Below are 18,645 nucleotides of genomic sequence, written 5' to 3' on the forward strand. Positions count from 1 at the left end.
AATAACTAAGCAGCGGAACCGTCACCTCCCTGTTGATCCCGGGTGTTCCTCGCATCTGCTCACATCAACAAGTTGATGATCATCGCAAAAGAGAGAACCACACAGATGAAACACACAACAAACATACAGAAGGGTAAGCTAGAGCCAAACGAAATTTTATCATGCAATCAGATATACTTTCACAGTCAAATATATACACATCATCCAAGCATGTTATGACTTCCAAATGAATACACTAAGACTCGACTTGACTCATCCGGATATGTATAATTTAGTCGGATTCAGCGGATGCTTGTACCTGTGGTGGATGTATCTGCTCACCCCCGAGCTATGTGTTACAAGTATTGCAATGTCTCAATCCCCCACACACAAGGTTAGCCCTTTATGAGTTTCAGGCCTCCTGCTACTCTCACCACAAGAGTCAGTCTGCTCTATGTGAGACTAACTGACTCCTTAGGGTGTCAGGATGCAACCTTACCTTGAATTTTTACCAAATTATATAGATGGGGCACCACCATGAACTCCCACTAACAAGAGTCATGGAATTATGTCCCGACCACTGAAGCACCACCATGAGGTCTCACCTAGAGGCTCATGGAATTACACACTGACACAGACCAATCAAACTCAATCAATCAAGAAAGATTTATCATATATATATATATATATATATATATATATATATATATATATATATATATATATATCACATACCAGCTCTTTATAATCCACCTCTTTCATATTCCCAGTGAATCCATACCAACCCATTATTCTCAAACCATAAATGTGGAATTTCATCTCATGCCAATACCATGTCACTTTAATATCAACCATCTCATTTAAAACACATTCCAAGGATCACACTAAACTCATCATTCATCACCCATGAACCACAACACTCATGCTTAATCATTCAGGACATGCTTTAATACAATAATCCAACTATACATGTAACATACATCCAATAGCACAGAAGATAACAGAACAAGGATGCATCCTCGTTCAACTCTCACCCAGGCTGAAGGTGCTCGCTCAGGCGGGAGGTTTCTCTCGCTTAGGCGGACTCTCCTCGCTTAGGCGAGAACTCGAGGAGTAGAAACAATGGCTTCCTACAAGATCTCGCTTAGGCGAGCCCTCCTCGCCTAAGCGAGACTGCATCTCGCTCAAAACGGGGACTCGTCGCTTAAGCGACTTCTCGAGCATTATACCTTGAACTTTAATTTTGCCTCCATAAATTTTATTTCTCTTATTACACATATCTTCCTTCATTTCATCTTCATTTTAATTTTATAAGAATATTTTACAGAAAAGGAAAAAAATAAACACGAAATATTATATAGTATTTCATTTAATTCTTAAAATTTACAGAAAATTTTTCAACAATTTATTTACTTTAGAACCAGCCATTTATTATTTCCATTTTCTTAAAAAATCCAAACATAAAAAAAAATCATAAAAAATGTTTATTAAAAACACTTAAGTTAAGCTTCAATTAATTATAAAAAAAATTAAAGCTTGTAATATCTATGACAAAGTTTTGAGATTTAAAACAAAAAAATTTAAAGTCTCTATTAACCAAAGAATTGAGACATAGCAAAGTTTAGTATTTGCTTTTTCTTTTTAAGAATATGTTAACATACCTAAACCTTCGCTGTCTATGACCACATCTCAGATAACCAAAGCAAATGAGAGATCTTCAGAAGTAATTTTCTCAGATGTTAACATTTTATGCAAAAAGAAAAATCCTAATCAGTGAGTGTTATCCACGTTCAGATTGTGTACCAATGAGTCAAGTAATATCCTTACCCTACCCTACCCTTTCAGGTATCTGTAATTAATGGTGCTAAACCCCAAATGAGTGGCATGCATAGCTCAATGCCCCACAGAAAAGGACTAAGCAACTGTGACCAAATGAAATATAGGGGCAGGGCCAAAACCAAAGTCAAAATTTTAGGCACCAATTATTTCTTACACCACCACCACCTTTTATAGTCATCATCTTTTGAACTTCACCACACACAGAATAAACCTCAAAATAAGAAACTATTTGCAGAAATGTTTGCCACCACCACCTTTTCTTTATTACTGTTATTTCATGTTTATCTTTGAAGTAAAGGATTTCATATATATGCAAGCAAAAAATATTTCATCAATTTATTTCACATTTCTGCTTTACATTGGTGATTCTTTGAAACAGCTAAGGATTTGTGACTAGCTTCTATGATGAACTGTTTTTGTATAATCTTGCTCTCCTACTTATCTCCTTCTCCAGCTCTTCTAGCCCTCCCACTTCTTCCACTTCCTGCATGCCATATTTAACATTTTCAGTCACATTAATGAAAAAATAATGATCAAAGTTTGAGGTATTCAACAAATATTAGTAATTCCAAGAAGAATCAAAAACTAAAACCTGAAATATAAATTCAAATGAATATATAAACAGACATGAACAAGAAGAAGAAACAAAATGCAGCATACCTTTGGTCCCATAAACAGCCCATACGGTACGCCATCAAATTTTTCTGAATGGTGAAGCTGAGATAAAGACAAGAACAACATCACGGGTATCAGAACATGAAAATGAACTGAACACAGATAAAAATAATAGAAAATATGGGTTTTCAGTGTAAAATTTGACCATAACATGAATTGTATAAGAGTAATATACTGTATTATTCAGAATGCTATTATTAGTATAATACTGATTAGTGTGACGTTAAATATGCATTAGAAAGTGAGAACACTTATTATAATAATAAAAAAGAAATGATTTTTTGTGCATAATGTTATCCTAATGATGATGATAATTACTTGGTGAGCAGAAGCCACTCTTCTGAAATAGGGCACGTTGGCAATGGGGCCCACAGGGAATCTCTTATGAACCAAGCCATCGTGGACAAACATGTAGGCCATCCCAAAGACAGTAATTCCAAGACCCTGTTCATAGTTGAAGGTATCTCAGTAAAAGTGTTCATTTGACAACAAAGTCTCTGCAGTAATCATTGTTTAATGAAAACCCTTTTCCTGTGAAACTGTTAATTAGGAATTTCACCCCCAACCAAACTCTTCATTAAGATATAACAAAAAGATTAATCTATTTGGTTTGAATTTTTGAGAATTCACTCACCGCACCGAAGCAAAGACCAGGGATGAGTCCCTTGTGAAAGAAACCGTAGGAAAGGAGAGCGATGGCAGGGACAGCATTGATTATGGCAAATACATCGTTCAGTTCGAAGGGTCCTTCTCTTGGTCGATGGTGGGACTGCAATTGAAGTAAAAAAAATTGTTAGTTTGTGTTGAACAGATCTTGTAGTTTCTGGTCATTGGTTGCTGAGACATCACAAGGATTCACCAAAAAACCGAATCATTTGACACTTTGTGGTGCAAACAATTAGTAAAAAAAGTGTGTTCAGAATGTTCATTTTTTATGGAAATTGGTCTGCCAAAATGTAAATACTGAGAAATAAACTCACTTGAATATGAGGACCAGAATTAACTAAACAAAGTACTTGAATAAATTGAGTTAAACAGTGAAGAAGAAACATGATGCAGAGGAAAGAAGATGAAAGAACTGAAAGCATACCTCATGCATGTGCCACAAGGAAGCATGCCAGAGAGCTTTATGAGCCCATCTAGCCCAAAACTCCATACCCACCTGAAAATCAGACATACCCAGTTGAATTCTCTGATCAAAATTCTCAAAAAACATACCCAATGATTCCCCAAATCATAAAAAAACTGACTGAATTGAAAATTGAAATCATAATCAGTGAAGAGGACTACTTACAGCAGCACCCACAGACAGAGCAAATGTGCCAAACATTTCAGACCAAGGCACTTCTCCACCCTACACAAAAACCAAACCCAATTTCACAACCAAATTATCTTCACATGCAAATCAACAATCATGCATGACACCAATGTCAAAGACACAGAAACGAAAAGTTCAAAACAGACAGCAACAGAATCACATTTATCTCGTTTGTCTGTAATTTTTTGCAACATCGGGATCACATGGAACATGCAACCATTTTTGAAACCTTGGGAAGAAGAGTTAGAAAAGGGGTCAAATTTTACCTCCATTTGCCACGCGAATCTGTAATAAACAGCAAACACTGCCATGGATGTGACCCCGAGGCTGGACATGACAGCAGCGACGAGGTAGGTGGACCTCTCAGACTCTTTTCTGGCCAATTTCGCCGCCAACTTTGGCGACAAGACTTGTGGAGGAGAAGGTGATGGCTGCTCCTGGTCCTCAATTTCCATGTGGGTGCTTTGTTTGGGGTCCTGCGTGAGGACACAGACGGTGAAAGGTGACAACTTTTGGGTGTTCAGGAAGGTTGTGTGGTGGGAAATTCTCAAGGGAGAGAAAGGGAGTGTGGCTGGGATTGCTTTGGGAAAGTGAGGGTGGTGGTGGCGGAGGAAGGGCTTCAAGGTTATGGCGGCGGAGAGTCCTACCGCCATGGTTGAAGTGTGAAGGATTGAGGAGTGTGTGAGTGTGTGTGTCTGTGAGAGAAAGAGAAAGAGAGATTGAGAGAGGTATTTGTGTTGTGTGTGAAGAGGAAAGGTTTGAAGTGAAGGTTTTAAAAGGCGATGCACAGAGTCCACATTTTTTCTCTTTCGTTGTTTTGTTGTGTGGGGACACTGTAGAAAACAGAGAAAAATATTGGTGAAACGTGCTGACACAACCAATGGATAATTTTTCATTTTTTTAAACCTTAATTCACTAAATAAATATTTTTATTTATAATCATGAAATATGTTTTCATCTCTTAATTTTAAGTAAAATTTAGAATTAATTTTTAAAATTTTTTTTGATTAATTTAGTCTTTTATATTTCAAAATATGATAATTTAATAACTCAATTTTATTAAGTTTATATGACGTTTCAAGCACATTTTATGATGGTACTTAAATTGTTTACACCGTTTGACACATTTTCGTTTCAATGTTAACTCAAATATTATTATAAAATGCGTTTAAAATGTCAAAATAAACTTAACAAAATTTGGTAAATAGGACTAAATCCACACATGATGAAGGACTAAATTAGTATAAAATTTTGAAAAGAGACTAATTCCAAAATTCACTTCGAGATCAAATACATATTTAATCCTATTTTTAACTATTCATTTCTTTTACTTATTTTTAAATGTGGTTGTTTATGATTCTTTAGAAAAAAATAAGAATATAATTCATTTTCTTAATTTTAATTACTGCTATTTAAGTATAACATGTTACATTTATATAATAAATATTTAATTATTACTGTAATAATAACCACGATAGTTTTATTAACTTTTATAATAATTTTCATAAAAGAAAAAAAAACATCTTTACACGTTCAAATAACTATAGAACAGCGTACCGTACTATACAAAGTAAGGTTATTAGTTTGTAATGATAATTTTCTTTAAAACTATAATAACTATTATTTTTAATAAGTTGGATTTCCAATCAAATTATATAATAGTTAAAGTTTTTTACTTGAGAAATTTGATGTAAGAAAAAAAGAGACAATGAATTTAAGTGGATTAGAAGATGAAGTTTGTGTTCTTTTTAAAATCTTAATAGTTGTTCAATTAAAGCAAGTTTCAGGGAGAGACAAAAAAGAAGTAAGAGAAAGATTATTCTATTTTTCATCATCTCTCCTATGCAATGATTTGAGGAGATATCATCCATATTATATCTATATCCTCAGTTATTTGTCAATTTAATTATGATAATAATTAAATTTTTTTATAAATATTTTTTTACTAAAATATGATATTTTAATTTATTCATTTTAATATTTTTTCTAAAATAAATCCAACTTATCTAATTATAAATTTAAATTACTATTAAAATCAAGGACAAATTGGTAATCTTGTCTTTTTTTTCATTAAACTTACTTTTTAATTTATCACATGCATCAAATTACTCACAAATTTTCACAAACATTATTTTTAAATTCATTCACTTTCATCTCTGAATTCATAATCCCTAAAAGTGAACAATATAAACTTCATCATCTAACTCTCTCAAATCAATCTTCCAAAGTGAACATATATTTAGAGGTGAAAATGAGTGAATTTAGAAGAAAAGTTTGAGAGCCACTAAGTGATTTGATTGATGTGATAGATTAAAATTTAAGTTTAATCAAAAGAAAAATAAGATTACCAAATTGTCCTTTATATTGAAAGTAATCTAAAATTATTTAGATGAGTTAGATTTATTTTATACAAAATATTCAATTGAAGAAGTTGGAAAAAATAATAAAAATACAATAAAATTGTATATCAAAATTGATAAATAGTTTCTATTGTGAATTAGTATCTAAATTGGTCAATAAATATCAATGTTTTGATTTCCAATATAATTGATTTTTAAATTGATCTCTAATCGAGAAATTGATCTCTAAATTGGTTTATAAACCTCCTTTTTGTTACTAATATTAATCATTATTTAAACTTTTTTTATTATAATGATATATTGTTATTATTACATATTAATACATACTAATTAATAAATCTTAAATGCTAATAAAGGAATAAAAACATGACATATGAAAATAATAATGTTAAATATTAATATTTTGTGTATTAATTAATTAGTATTTAATATTAATCATCAATATCTAGTACTTCTTATATGTGAAATTAAATATCTTATGTAATTTGTATTTGTAAGATTAATATTTATTAAATATGTTGTGTGGTTTTAGAATTTGTATTTAATAGGATTCTTTGACAAGATTATTCTGATTTTATTAATCATGATACTTATATATAAGAAAATTTAAGGTGGTGACGATGGATGGTTATATAAACTAAATTAGTGTGAAAAGTAATTGCTTCAAGCAGATTATACGAAATTTACTCTTTCATATATTCTTGATTTTGTGATTTTGTGTGAACAAGAGGCAGTATGACAAATGTATAATTTATTAGTTTAATTTAGTACAGACGTCTTCCATAAATGGTGTATATTATTATTAATAATTTATGTATAAAATGAATGGTATAATGTATATGTTGGAATGTGATGTATATGAATGGTATAGTGTATATGTTGGAATGTTGGAATGGGATGTTTGAAATGTTAGTTTTATAAATGGTTATCTTCTTTGAAAATATGCTAGTTTATGTGGTTTTCATCTACTATGATCATATGGTACATAAGAGCAAATGTTGTTGTATATGGGAGTCCTTAGCAGTGAAGGGGTTTGAGAAACATATAGTTGTGTAAGTATCGTATATAAGAATATGTGTTTGATTCCTCTTAATGAGAAATTATATTTTGCAATTTTTTCCTCATAGAAAACTATAAGCACATTTTGAGACAGAACTGTCAATTTGACTCATTGCCCGTGGGTCAGTCTTAACTCACCCTTGAATAAGCCTCATTTTAAGGGGCCACCAAATGAAGGAGCAAAAGAAAAAGTCTCTGTCCTTAAAGACCCCTCTCAAAAGTAGGTTAAGGTTAGGGCCAAGGTGGGTTTGGTCCCATTATAATATTTTAATTAACTCTTAAAAAAAATACCTTTAGTTTGGGTCAAAGGTTGAGCCAAATCATTTATAGCCCACCTAGGCCAAAATGGGTCGGATCGCCCAAAAATTGAGATGGACCATCTCAGACCAAAGGTTGAAACGAGTCATCTCGGATTGAAGATTGAGACAGACCGACACGTGTTGAAGGTCGAGGCGTACCAACATGGGCCGACATGGGGTGAAGGTAAAAATGGTTTGTTCCGGTCGAAGGTAGAGATGATCCGTTCCGATCGAAGGTCTAGATGAGTCGTTCAGGCCAAAAGTCGAGATGGAACGTTCAAGTTGAAGGTCGAGATGGATCGTCCCAAGCTGAAGGTCAAGAAAGGCTTAAGGTCTATATGAGCCGACCCGAACCAAAGGTCCAGGCGGACAAAGTTATGCTAAAGGTCGTGACAGATCGGTCTGGACAAATGGTCGAGACAGACAGATCCAGATGAAGATCAACACATGTGAACCTAGATTGAAAGTCAACTCGAGCTAAAGTTTTGATTTTCATATTTATAAGTCTAATCACATATTTTAAAAAAATAATACTTTTTTTATGTTTAAAAAATCTCATAATTTATTCTGACCCATAAAATTTTTATGGACATTTTGGTCATGTGAATTTTTTAAAAAAAGATTTTTGGTCTATAGACTATTTTTAATTCTGACCCATGTGATCAAGAAAAATGGACCAAATATAGAACTCTATTTTGAAATGTTTACTAAAATGTTTAGCATAATATAATTTTCTAATAAGAACGTTACATTTAGCACTCTTCAAATCGATATATTACTTTAAATAAAAATTGACAGCGATTAGTGTAAGAACAAATATAAAAAGAAAATTAATATTATTTTGGAAATATAAAAACATAAATTAATTTATAATTTTTCCTTAGACCGGAAACATTGTAAACATAAATGAATAATGTTTAGGGTATTTTGGCAAAATTAGTTTGAGTTGATAAATTAGTTTCTAATGGATAAGTTAACTTATAGCTTATAAGTTTCTCATAAACTAATTTTTTTGAATTATAAATCTTAAGTAAAATTGGATGACAAATTGATCGGTAAATGTAAAAATGACATAAATGAATATCACTACATAAATCTTATTCTATAAACTAAAAAAGTGTTTTACATATAAAAATATATTACTATATAACTATAATTTTAAAAATTGTAAAATAATTATATTTTTATTAATTTTTAATACTTTTATTTATTTTTTAAAAGTTATGAATTTTGTTATGTAAAGAAAATATTTTATTTAAATAAGTTGATTGAATGAGTATTAATTAAATTTAAATTGTTTCGATATTTTCGAAGCTTAATTTTTTAATTTTTCATTTTAAAACGTTGCATTGAATTTCCTTTTTATAATTTTTATTGTGTGTAATTTTTATATATTATCATGTAATGAAACATTACTTACATGTTAAATCTTTTTTAATTTAAACTACACAAAAAATATTTAAAATAATATAATAAGTAATTATTTATATTAAATTTAAATATATAATATTAATTAAAAATTAAAAATATATTTTGAATTAGTTGAGTTGCTAAAAGAGAAAATAAAAAATTGTGTAGAATCAAAAGTTACGAATGACACTTATAAAATAATCAACACTACTTCCAACTTATAAATAAGAATGAAGAAAATAAAATATTATATCTTTTCAATAATTTCTAAAGTTCACTTTTTTATATAGATTAAAATAGCAATCAATATACTAGTTTTAAAGAAATATTAAAGTGTCTTAATTTTCTTAATAAACACCATATTTTTACCGAGTAATTAATTTAGATAAAAAAAATATTTTAATTGAAAATTAAGAACCACAATAATTAATTATTTAAAGGACTAAAACTATCGAGATTGAGGGATGGTAAATTATTAATTTTTTATTATTTAATTCCTATAATTTATTAATTTATATATTTATTATTATTTACTAAATAATTATTAAATACTAGTAAATCAATAAGATACTACTAAACATATAAATTTTAAAAATTAATATTGAATACATTTTTTTATTTATAATCATCAATATTCAAGTTTTATAATATTATTATATACTAATACATCTTTAAAAAAATACTAATACATTTATATATAGGGAGAGAAAGGGAAAGAAAGAGAAAGAATCATTGATTTAAATTTATAGAATACAAAGTCTTTTGAATGATCAATTTCTTTTAAAACATTTATAGCAATTTTCTTTATAGGGATATAGCACATGATATTTTTTTGAATACCCGAAAGAGTATTAAAAAAAGATTATAGATAAGAAATATTAATAGAATATTTTAAAATGATTATAGAATAGAGTAGGCTTATATGTGTGTATGTATATGTTAGTGTTTTCGAAATAATAACTTAAACTTTGGCTTTCGTAAGATAACTAAAAGCAATTAATATAGTACCAACCTAAAAGATGATGGAAGGAAAATAAGCGCTTTCAAAACGCCACCATGCACAACGCGTTTTAGAGATTTATCTTTACACGTTGCTATTATACAAACGTAGTCCGAATGAAACCTTTTGTTTCCACCAACTCAAACGTCAAAATCTAGAATTTTTGTGTCAACAGTGTAAGATTATCGTCAATTAATTGGTTAATTAAGTAATAATAATAACAAAAAGTATTAATTAAATTTTAAGTATTTATAATTGTATTTCTATTAAAAATTATGTTGAGTAAATGTTTGTGAAAAACACTATTACTTGTGCAATAGGGACGTAGACAAATATCATGTATTGTTTGTCAATGAAATCAGTATACGTATGAATACGTATTGTCTAACAATTTGTTTTATATGTTTAATTTTTTTTTTGAAAAAATAATAATAATAAAGTTGATTTTATAGATTCATGGAACCTAGCTCCACTTGGAATGCAGTCCCAATAAAGAGAGGGTGTGCAGAAGGGTGGCAGAACTTCCAAAAGAACACAGTTTTGGCTTTTGAGTTTTGTCTTTTGGTTCGGAAAAGAGTGAAGAATGAATGGATTCAAACAAGAGATGTGGCTGCACACAAATTCATGTAACTTTGCATATGCCATCATCCTTCCACGTATGTGTTTCTTAGTCAAGAAAACCACAAGATAAAGGAAAGGAATGAGTGTAAAAGTATGTGATGTTTTCATACCAATTATTAATCAATGTCTTACAACAATCATTTAATAATTTTATAATTAGTCTCCTGTGGTTGAATTTATTAGTTAATTATTTACAGGTTAAATTATTACCTTTATTTTCGTAGGAAAATCGTAAATAATTTTTTTTTTCAATTAGGTCTTTATCTCGAAAACTTTATTGTAATTAAGTTCTTTTCTTCAGTAATAAACTAATTGTGTTAATTATGTATCACGTATCAATATGTGACTTTTTTTATATTATTTTTATTATTTATTATTTTTATCTTTTATATATATTTTTCTAAAAATAAAAAATTGTCATATGTCAAATTAACATTGCGACACGTGACAAAGATAATGTGATGTGGTAGTGGTAATATCACATGTTACTATTGGATGTGAAAAGTCTCAATGTAATATAGTTCCTATATATTGCTTTAGTTTTAAAAATTGGAACCAAATTGAGAAAAAAATAACAAAATATATAGACTAAATTGAAAAAATTTCACATTCAATAATAACACGTAACACAATCACTGCTACATCATATTGTCTCTGCCACATGACATACTGTCAGCTTGACACATGGTAATTTTTTTAAAATTATAAAAAAAAAAAAAACCACGTACTGATACGTGACACGTAGTTAACTCTTAAGTATATTAATGTATTACTAACAAAAAAAATCTAATTGTAATAAGTTCTTCAAAAGAACCTAATTAATAAAAAAAAAAAGACCTACTTGATAATCAAAATGGGACCAATAAAATTATTTAACTTATATGAACACGTTTTTCACGTTTATGTGAATGCCGTGTTACTCTTGTGAAGTAATTTTTTAAGTGAGTCTCTTTTTGACACTGGTGTGGACATAATCATATTCTTATATATAGTCAAATTTGTAGTGTAATTTTGTAAATGAGTGCAGTTATGATGCATATGTGAACACATTCACTTTCTTGTGGGGAAATCTCTGGTGCAATTTTCTATTCAAGCTTCTTTTCACACCAATGTAGAAGTGATCACAATCAAGTGTTAGAACCGTTCGTACTTCAAATATTATGGATCGTCTAATTCGTACGTTATTAAACAATCGCATTGATCTATTCTTGGTTAAACACTAATTAAAATGTGTGCATTTATAAACGATTAAACAATACAAAACTTATTCTAATTTTAGAATAAAATATCAAATAGAATTATTGCAATTTTAGAATAAATTATGATCTGTCCTATTTTATCATTGGTCTATGCCAAGTTATGCGTTATAGGTCAAAACGGATCAATGGACTCAAAAAAACTCCATTGTGTGAAACTTTTTATTTTTGCATATATGTTGACAAAAACGCAGAACTCATGTCTCTCTCACAAACCACCGTTTAAATGTTCTAAAATAATATGTAATATAACATCTCAAATGAAGTAATAGCTAAATGTCATAAATAATTAATTAAAATAAAATAAAAAAATGCATCTTAGTGCTTGAAGAAAATGCAAAACAGGTATTATATAAAAAGTTTCGTATTAAATAGAAACAAACATTTCAATATTTTAATTTAAAAATAGTGTTTTAATATGTTTTATATGATTCGACCATCACTCATTTCCTTTTCTCGTTTTCTTCACCGGTGAAAACGCACCAAACCCATGTTCCAAGTTTGAGGAAGAATACTAGGTATATTCGAGTTTAGGCTAAGAAAAATGAAATCCCAAAATTCATAATTAACAATAATAATAATATAAAAAATTTACGTAGTTGACCCATTTGATTGTGATGGGCGTGATTGAACGCGTTTTGAGTCCACTATTAAGTCATTCACTCGGAGTGTCCTACGAGCTGACACGTGTCCCATATTCGTACGTGTGCATGTGCCACTTGGCCTTCTCCTAGGACTTTGACCCTACACCATTTCGTAGTGCTTGTAGTTTCAATCCCAATGTCTCCCACCATTTTCCATTTTTCATCTTATTTTAATGTTTGGGGAAGCACTCGCTAAATAATTAGGTCACACTTTAACCCATAAATAAATCCTCGCCACGTGTCACACTCCCCCGTTTAACCTGCAAGAAAGAGGAAGACATGGGTCCATAGTTTACACTTTAACACGTCCTAATCACTAAAAAGTGTTTGCATGCACTAACTAATGTTTACCATCATTGCTCACATACCTCTTCCAATACCATTCATAACTTGGTTTATCCCTTTGTGATCTCAAATATTTTTCTTTCTTCAATCTAATTTATTAGTTTGCCTCTTATTTTAAAATAATCATACTAACTACTAAGAAAAAATATATCACTTTACCAACTTCATCAATAGTTCTACATTTAAAAGTTTAAATTAATGACGATTTTTAAATATACCCTTTTCTTTTTACTATTCAAAGTGTTTTTTTATATCATATTTGTTTTTCAATGATGAAAATATAAGGAACAATAATTTTCACAGAAAATATGAAAAAAAAATATATAAAAACCAAGATATTTTTTTAGGATTAAATATATTTTTAATTTTAATAAACAAATTATTTTTAATAAAAAATTATATAATTTTTACGTACGTAATTTATTCGTAGGTAAATTTTTTAAAAAAAAAATTATATTTTTTTTATGAAATTTATATTTTATATATAATATTGTAGATAATGTTTCGAATGAAAAAATTTCGGAAAAGTCTATCATGCCTACCTAAGAAATTATATATGAAATTTTCGTATGTAATTTATTTTTTTATTACCCACAATTATTAATATTATTTAAAAAAAATTTCGTAGATAAATTGAAATTATTTATGAAAAAGTTTGATAGATAATTCGTAGATAATAGCTAGTTTTCTTGTAGTGTATAAATTTGGATATCAAGTTGAAATTCATTCATGTTCTTTGATACATTTTGATTTTCAAATTTCATAAATGAATGAATATATTCATTTTAATCCAACAATGTCAACATTTTTTACATATTAAATTAAATCGTGTTTATATAGTAATATTTGAGTTGAAATGTATCAAATAATATAAATAGATCAAACGCCAACTTCAAACATTATTTAACATGTGAAAAATGTTTCACAAGAAATTTGTTTAGAAAGTCTATACATGCTTATTTTTATAATTTGAAGATAATTTGTATCAAAATTTGAAATTTGAAAAAATTTTAATTTGTCCTCCAAGTTTAGAAATTAAAAAACATATTTAATCATTTTTTTATAAACTTTTTTCACTGAAGAGTAAAAAACAAAAAACGAAAAAAAAAGCATAAAAGAATACAATATTATATATATATATATATATATATATATATATATATATATATATATATATAATTCAAATAATTTTAAAAGTTAAAAAAATATTTTAAACATTAATTTTATATTTTTTAAATATATATGAAAATTTACCACAAACTTTCCTCTCACTTTCTACGTATTTCTTTTTCAATTCAAACAATTTAATTTCTCTTTTTTTTCATTTCTTTCCTTTTTCACTCCTTCGGCTCACTCTCTCATCCATACATATCCTTAAAAAGAAAAAGCTTTCAATCCAAAATAAATATATTATTTCAACAAATTTGAGATCAAAACATTTAAAAATAGTATTGAAAAAAAAGGTATATTTAAAATAATATTATGAATGTTTTTCATATTTTAAAGACGATTAAAACCAAAATTTTGTATATGAATAATTTTATTAGTTAAATTCAATTTAACACTTAAAGTATGTCCAAAGACTATTTGTAATAAGCTGAATAATTTTGTTAAGCAAATCTCTTCAGCAATATTCTTAAGTAAAAGGAGAATTTTTATTGACTTTTACTCAATCAAATTATGGGTTCATCATTTAATTATCAGTGAAATACTTTACAATTATCTCATCAAGGGAGAAAAAATTAATGCAACTTCTTCTACACTCCAATGATGAATTGTTGCTTAAGTACATATAAACATTTAAGCAACATTCTATCTATATAATAAGAGAGATAATTAATACAACATTTTTCTTGATTGAGTGATGAATTGTCACTTTCATTTATCACTTGAGTGATACTTTGAACAAGAAAGTATTATAACATAAATCAATTTTGGCTAACATATATTGTTTTAATCGAATGACCAACTCGTTGCTTGAGCAATATTTATAGAAAATTCTCTAAAAAATATTGTAAAAATAATCAAAATAAAATATTTTACAATATCAAACATTTCCATATCGATTTTATGAAAGCAAAATTTAATTTGGTATAATTCATATCAGTAATTTTAACTTGTCTAAACCATTAATATTTTATTTAAAAGTATAATTTGTATTACATACAATTAAAAGCAAAACAAAATATCATATTCCGAACATTTTTTTTTATCACTAATATCATTCAATCTAAACCACGAAATAAAATTTTAGCTTTATTAATGCATCATATTTACACATTTTACTAATACTAACTAGTAAATATATAGCTGTAAATCTAAGTTTATCATTCAAACAAAATTCCAACAATCTCAATATAATTATAATGTTTAACTTTTTAAATGATGAATCTTCTTAAAGAGTAAATGATTTTCTTACTTAACACAATCTTAGAATAGTTTATCTTATCTATTAATGACTAGATTCTTCAAGAAGGTTACTGTACGTCTTAAGAAGTAAATGAATTGGTAAACATAATAGTTGATTGTGATAAATTTATGACCAATTACATATCTTAAATATAGTAATTAATTATCTTAATCAAAATTTATTGATCACAAATTTCGCAAGTGATCAATTCTTCTAAAAAAAAATGTTCAAAATGCTTTCAAAAAAAGGTTTAGGGTTGTGTGAATTAACTATAATAGATTATCTCATCACTAATGTAAAATGTTTTCAAACTTCTTTAAAAAATGAAAGCAACTATACATTGTTTCCAAACTACACTCTTTTCAAATACTTCCGAAAGTTTTATAGTTCTTTTTTTTTTTTTAAATAAGAGTTCTTGAAGAATACACTTTTACACATTTTGAAGAAACTTTATTGCTCAGGTTCATTAATTCAGATTTGAGAATGCATTTTTAATCTCATCATTTTTAATGGCAAACTCACACGCTTCCGCATTTTTTTAATTCATGAATTAGATTAAGGGTTATTAAAGATTAATATACGATTTTGTTACCCATTTGAAATTTCTATAAGTAAAAGCATGTGCTTAGATACAATTATTATAGGTTAAGTATTTTTTTCTTCGACTAGTATTTGAGTTAACCCATATTCAATTAATGTGTTTTTTAAAATTTTGAAATTTGAGTTTCTTACATCTATCAACATTATATGAATATGTATAAAGCGAATTAAAAACCGTAGTTTCCAAATTCATGATGAAATTTATTTTAATTCTTTTTTATTTTTATCTTTTTCCTCGGATTTGATACACAAGGATTCAAATTGTCGTAGTTAATTGTTGAATGGAATCAATATAAAAATTTGTGTACATTTTTTCTTTTCATCTTCGTTATGTTATCTTGGTTTATGTAGCTTAAATGAAAGATAATTTTATATAAAACTATGTATAACAGAAATTTTCAAAACTAGTAAGATCTAGTAATTGAGTAGGGTTGGTCTCATTCACCATGAAAGTTAGAAAAGAAAAGAAAAAAAAAATACAAAATAATGTAAACCAGTCAACTGAATCACATGCAAGGTCATTGCAAGTTACTTTCCTAGGGTTTTAAAGTGACTGTATTTTATTTTTTTGGCTCTTTCACTCAAACCTAACCTTATTGTTTGTTGGGTTCTTTACGAACTGAGAAACGTGCAAGCTATATATAGCGTGTACCTGTCTGGTTTCTTCCTTTGTCTTTCTTCCAATTAAGAAAAGCAACATTCTCATTGGTCTATTGTTACACAAACATCCACAAAGCAAAAGAAAAAATGGTTACAAATGCAACGAAGAAAACATAGAAAAACAGACCAACTTTTCCTAACTTCTTTAGTGGTGTTCCCTGCTAATTCATACCTGTCAAATTTAGAGAAACATGCAGGAAATTGCTTATACCAGATATTTTCAACTTTTTTTAACGTGATTTTTTAAACCAAGCTCAAGATTATACGTACAATCAGCTTCTAATAATAATAATAATAAATAATTTAAAATATTTTTGGATACCTTTTTATACACACTTTTGATAAATATTGATATATATGCATACAGATTTTTTTTTATGTTAATACTGACCAGAATCTCAACGCTTATTATTCGTATAATTAGGTGTTATAATAATTATTTTATTAACCATAGGATGTTATTGATAGAATATTTTTTAAAGATGTATTAACGATAGTTTATAAAATGAACTAATTAAATAATTATGTTATAATTATCAATTACAGGTATAGATACAGTTTAGACTTGAAATGTTCAACGTACATCAATAAAAGGACAAGGAAACGTAAACTAACGATGCACACAAAAAAAAATCTGACAGAGACATACAGCAGATACAACCTAATACCAACTAATATTTGGTTTAAAAGTATTATCCACTTCATAACAAGTATAAAGGAAGAAAAGTCATAAGATACTTAAACTAGAAAAATATGCAATTCTAAAAAACTATATTAAGCATGGGAAACATAATATACGAAATATGTTACTAAAGTAATCATTTTACATATATAAATAAATCTCTTGTTAAAAGATACAAATCTAACCAAAATCATATGAATTTCATATTAGAAAACTTCAATTGATAAGTGAATATATAAGCATACTTTTGCTATTTAAATTTATAATAATTGACAATGATATTTTGATTCTCATAATTTGACTCTTATTTTATACTTTTTTGATATGGCTTAATATTGGACATTGACTTTTTCTATAAAAAAAAATAGTGGTACATTAATTAATGCTCCACAATAAATCACACTAGAAAATACAAGATGAGAGTCAAATTGTGGGAGTCAAAATATGATTTTTTTTATAATAATTACTTAAAAATTATGTTTAAGGTGATTTATCATGGGAAAACATTAATCACTCCCTTCCCTCTTCCCCTTTCTCTCTCTATTATATTTATAAAATATATAATTATTACATTATTAATCAATTTATACAAAATACTATTATCTGAGATAATTATTATATATTACATTAATTTTTCATTTTATATTTTGTCTAAATTAAATATACAGAATATATATGTTCATTATAATCTTATATTTTAACCACAATTTTTCAAACGTAAATTTCAGTTTAAGAAAAATAAATAAATAAAAGACACTTATAATATTATTTTTTTTTGCTAAAACATTCAGAATAATGTTTCACATATATGTACTGTTCCTTTAACTACTTCCTTTTATCAATAAAAAACATGTCTTGAATTCATACCCAGAAGCAATACAAAAAATGTTAAAAAATAGTTAAGTATACACTCTAACAATATTTGATGAATTCTTTTTCCGAAGTTATTAACTATATATTAGATGATAAACTCATAAGTTCAAGACAAACAATTACACATTTAAAAAAAAAAAAAAAAGAGAGAGAAGGGAAATGGCCAGTACCAAAATTTGGAAATTTTTTAATCATTAGGAATATAACACAAAGCAGAGTTTTATTAAAAATCACTTATTATATTTAAACAACTTAGTTAGACCCTAACACCAACACAGCACCAAATTTAGCATCTAAAAATATTTAATTATTAATTTTAGATTAAAAAATGTATAACAAAGAAAATATCATAAAATTGTATAACAATGATTATTAAATTGTAGAATCTCAACTTAATCAAAATGTCATAGTTCAAGATGACGTTTAACATAAGTTTTTAATAAAAAATAAATAACATAAAATATAAAATGTTGAGAGTGACTTATACATTACTTTAGTTCTCAAAAAACTGTACATGGATAAAATGTGGATGTTGGTCAATATGGAACAGTGATAACAACATATACCAGCCACAACAGTTATACTAGGTGTTGCAATTGCAAGATTTTGGTAGTT

General features: G+C 27.6%; 1 protein-coding gene across 1 annotated transcript; it reads right to left on the reverse strand.

The window, feature by feature from the left end:
* Nucleotides 1–2,058: 2,058 nt before the first annotated feature.
* LOC114180998 (beta-carotene hydroxylase 2, chloroplastic-like) lies at nucleotides 2,059–4,573 on the reverse strand. Its single transcript, XM_028067305.1, has 7 exons — nucleotides 4,078–4,573; nucleotides 3,788–3,847; nucleotides 3,584–3,655; nucleotides 3,128–3,262; nucleotides 2,812–2,937; nucleotides 2,479–2,535; nucleotides 2,059–2,302 (listed from the first exon to the last, which is right to left on the reverse strand). The coding sequence occupies exons 1-7, from the start codon at nucleotides 4,462–4,464 to the stop codon at nucleotides 2,219–2,221; spliced, it is 921 nt and encodes a 306-aa protein (XP_027923106.1). The 5' UTR covers nucleotides 4,465–4,573; the 3' UTR covers nucleotides 2,059–2,218.
* Nucleotides 4,574–18,645: the final 14,072 nt, after the last annotated feature.

This window comes from Vigna unguiculata, chromosome 4 (assembly GCF_004118075.2).
Source record: "Vigna unguiculata cultivar IT97K-499-35 chromosome 4, ASM411807v1, whole genome shotgun sequence".
In the NCBI taxonomy this organism is placed as follows: domain Eukaryota; kingdom Viridiplantae; phylum Streptophyta; class Magnoliopsida; order Fabales; family Fabaceae; genus Vigna; species Vigna unguiculata.

Coding starts and splice junctions, on each gene's coding strand:
- LOC114180998 (XM_028067305.1), bottom strand. CDS start 4,464: ATGGCGGTAGGACTCTCCGCCGCCATAACCTTGAAGCCCTTCCTCCGC. Junction 3,656..3,787: donor CTCTGTCTGTGGGTGCTGCT/GTAAGTAGTCCT, acceptor TCTGATTTTCAG/GTGGGTATGGAGTTTTGGGC. Junction 2,536..2,811: donor GAGTGGCTTCTGCTCACCAA/GTAATTATCATC, acceptor TCTTTATCTCAG/CTTCACCATTCAGAAAAATT.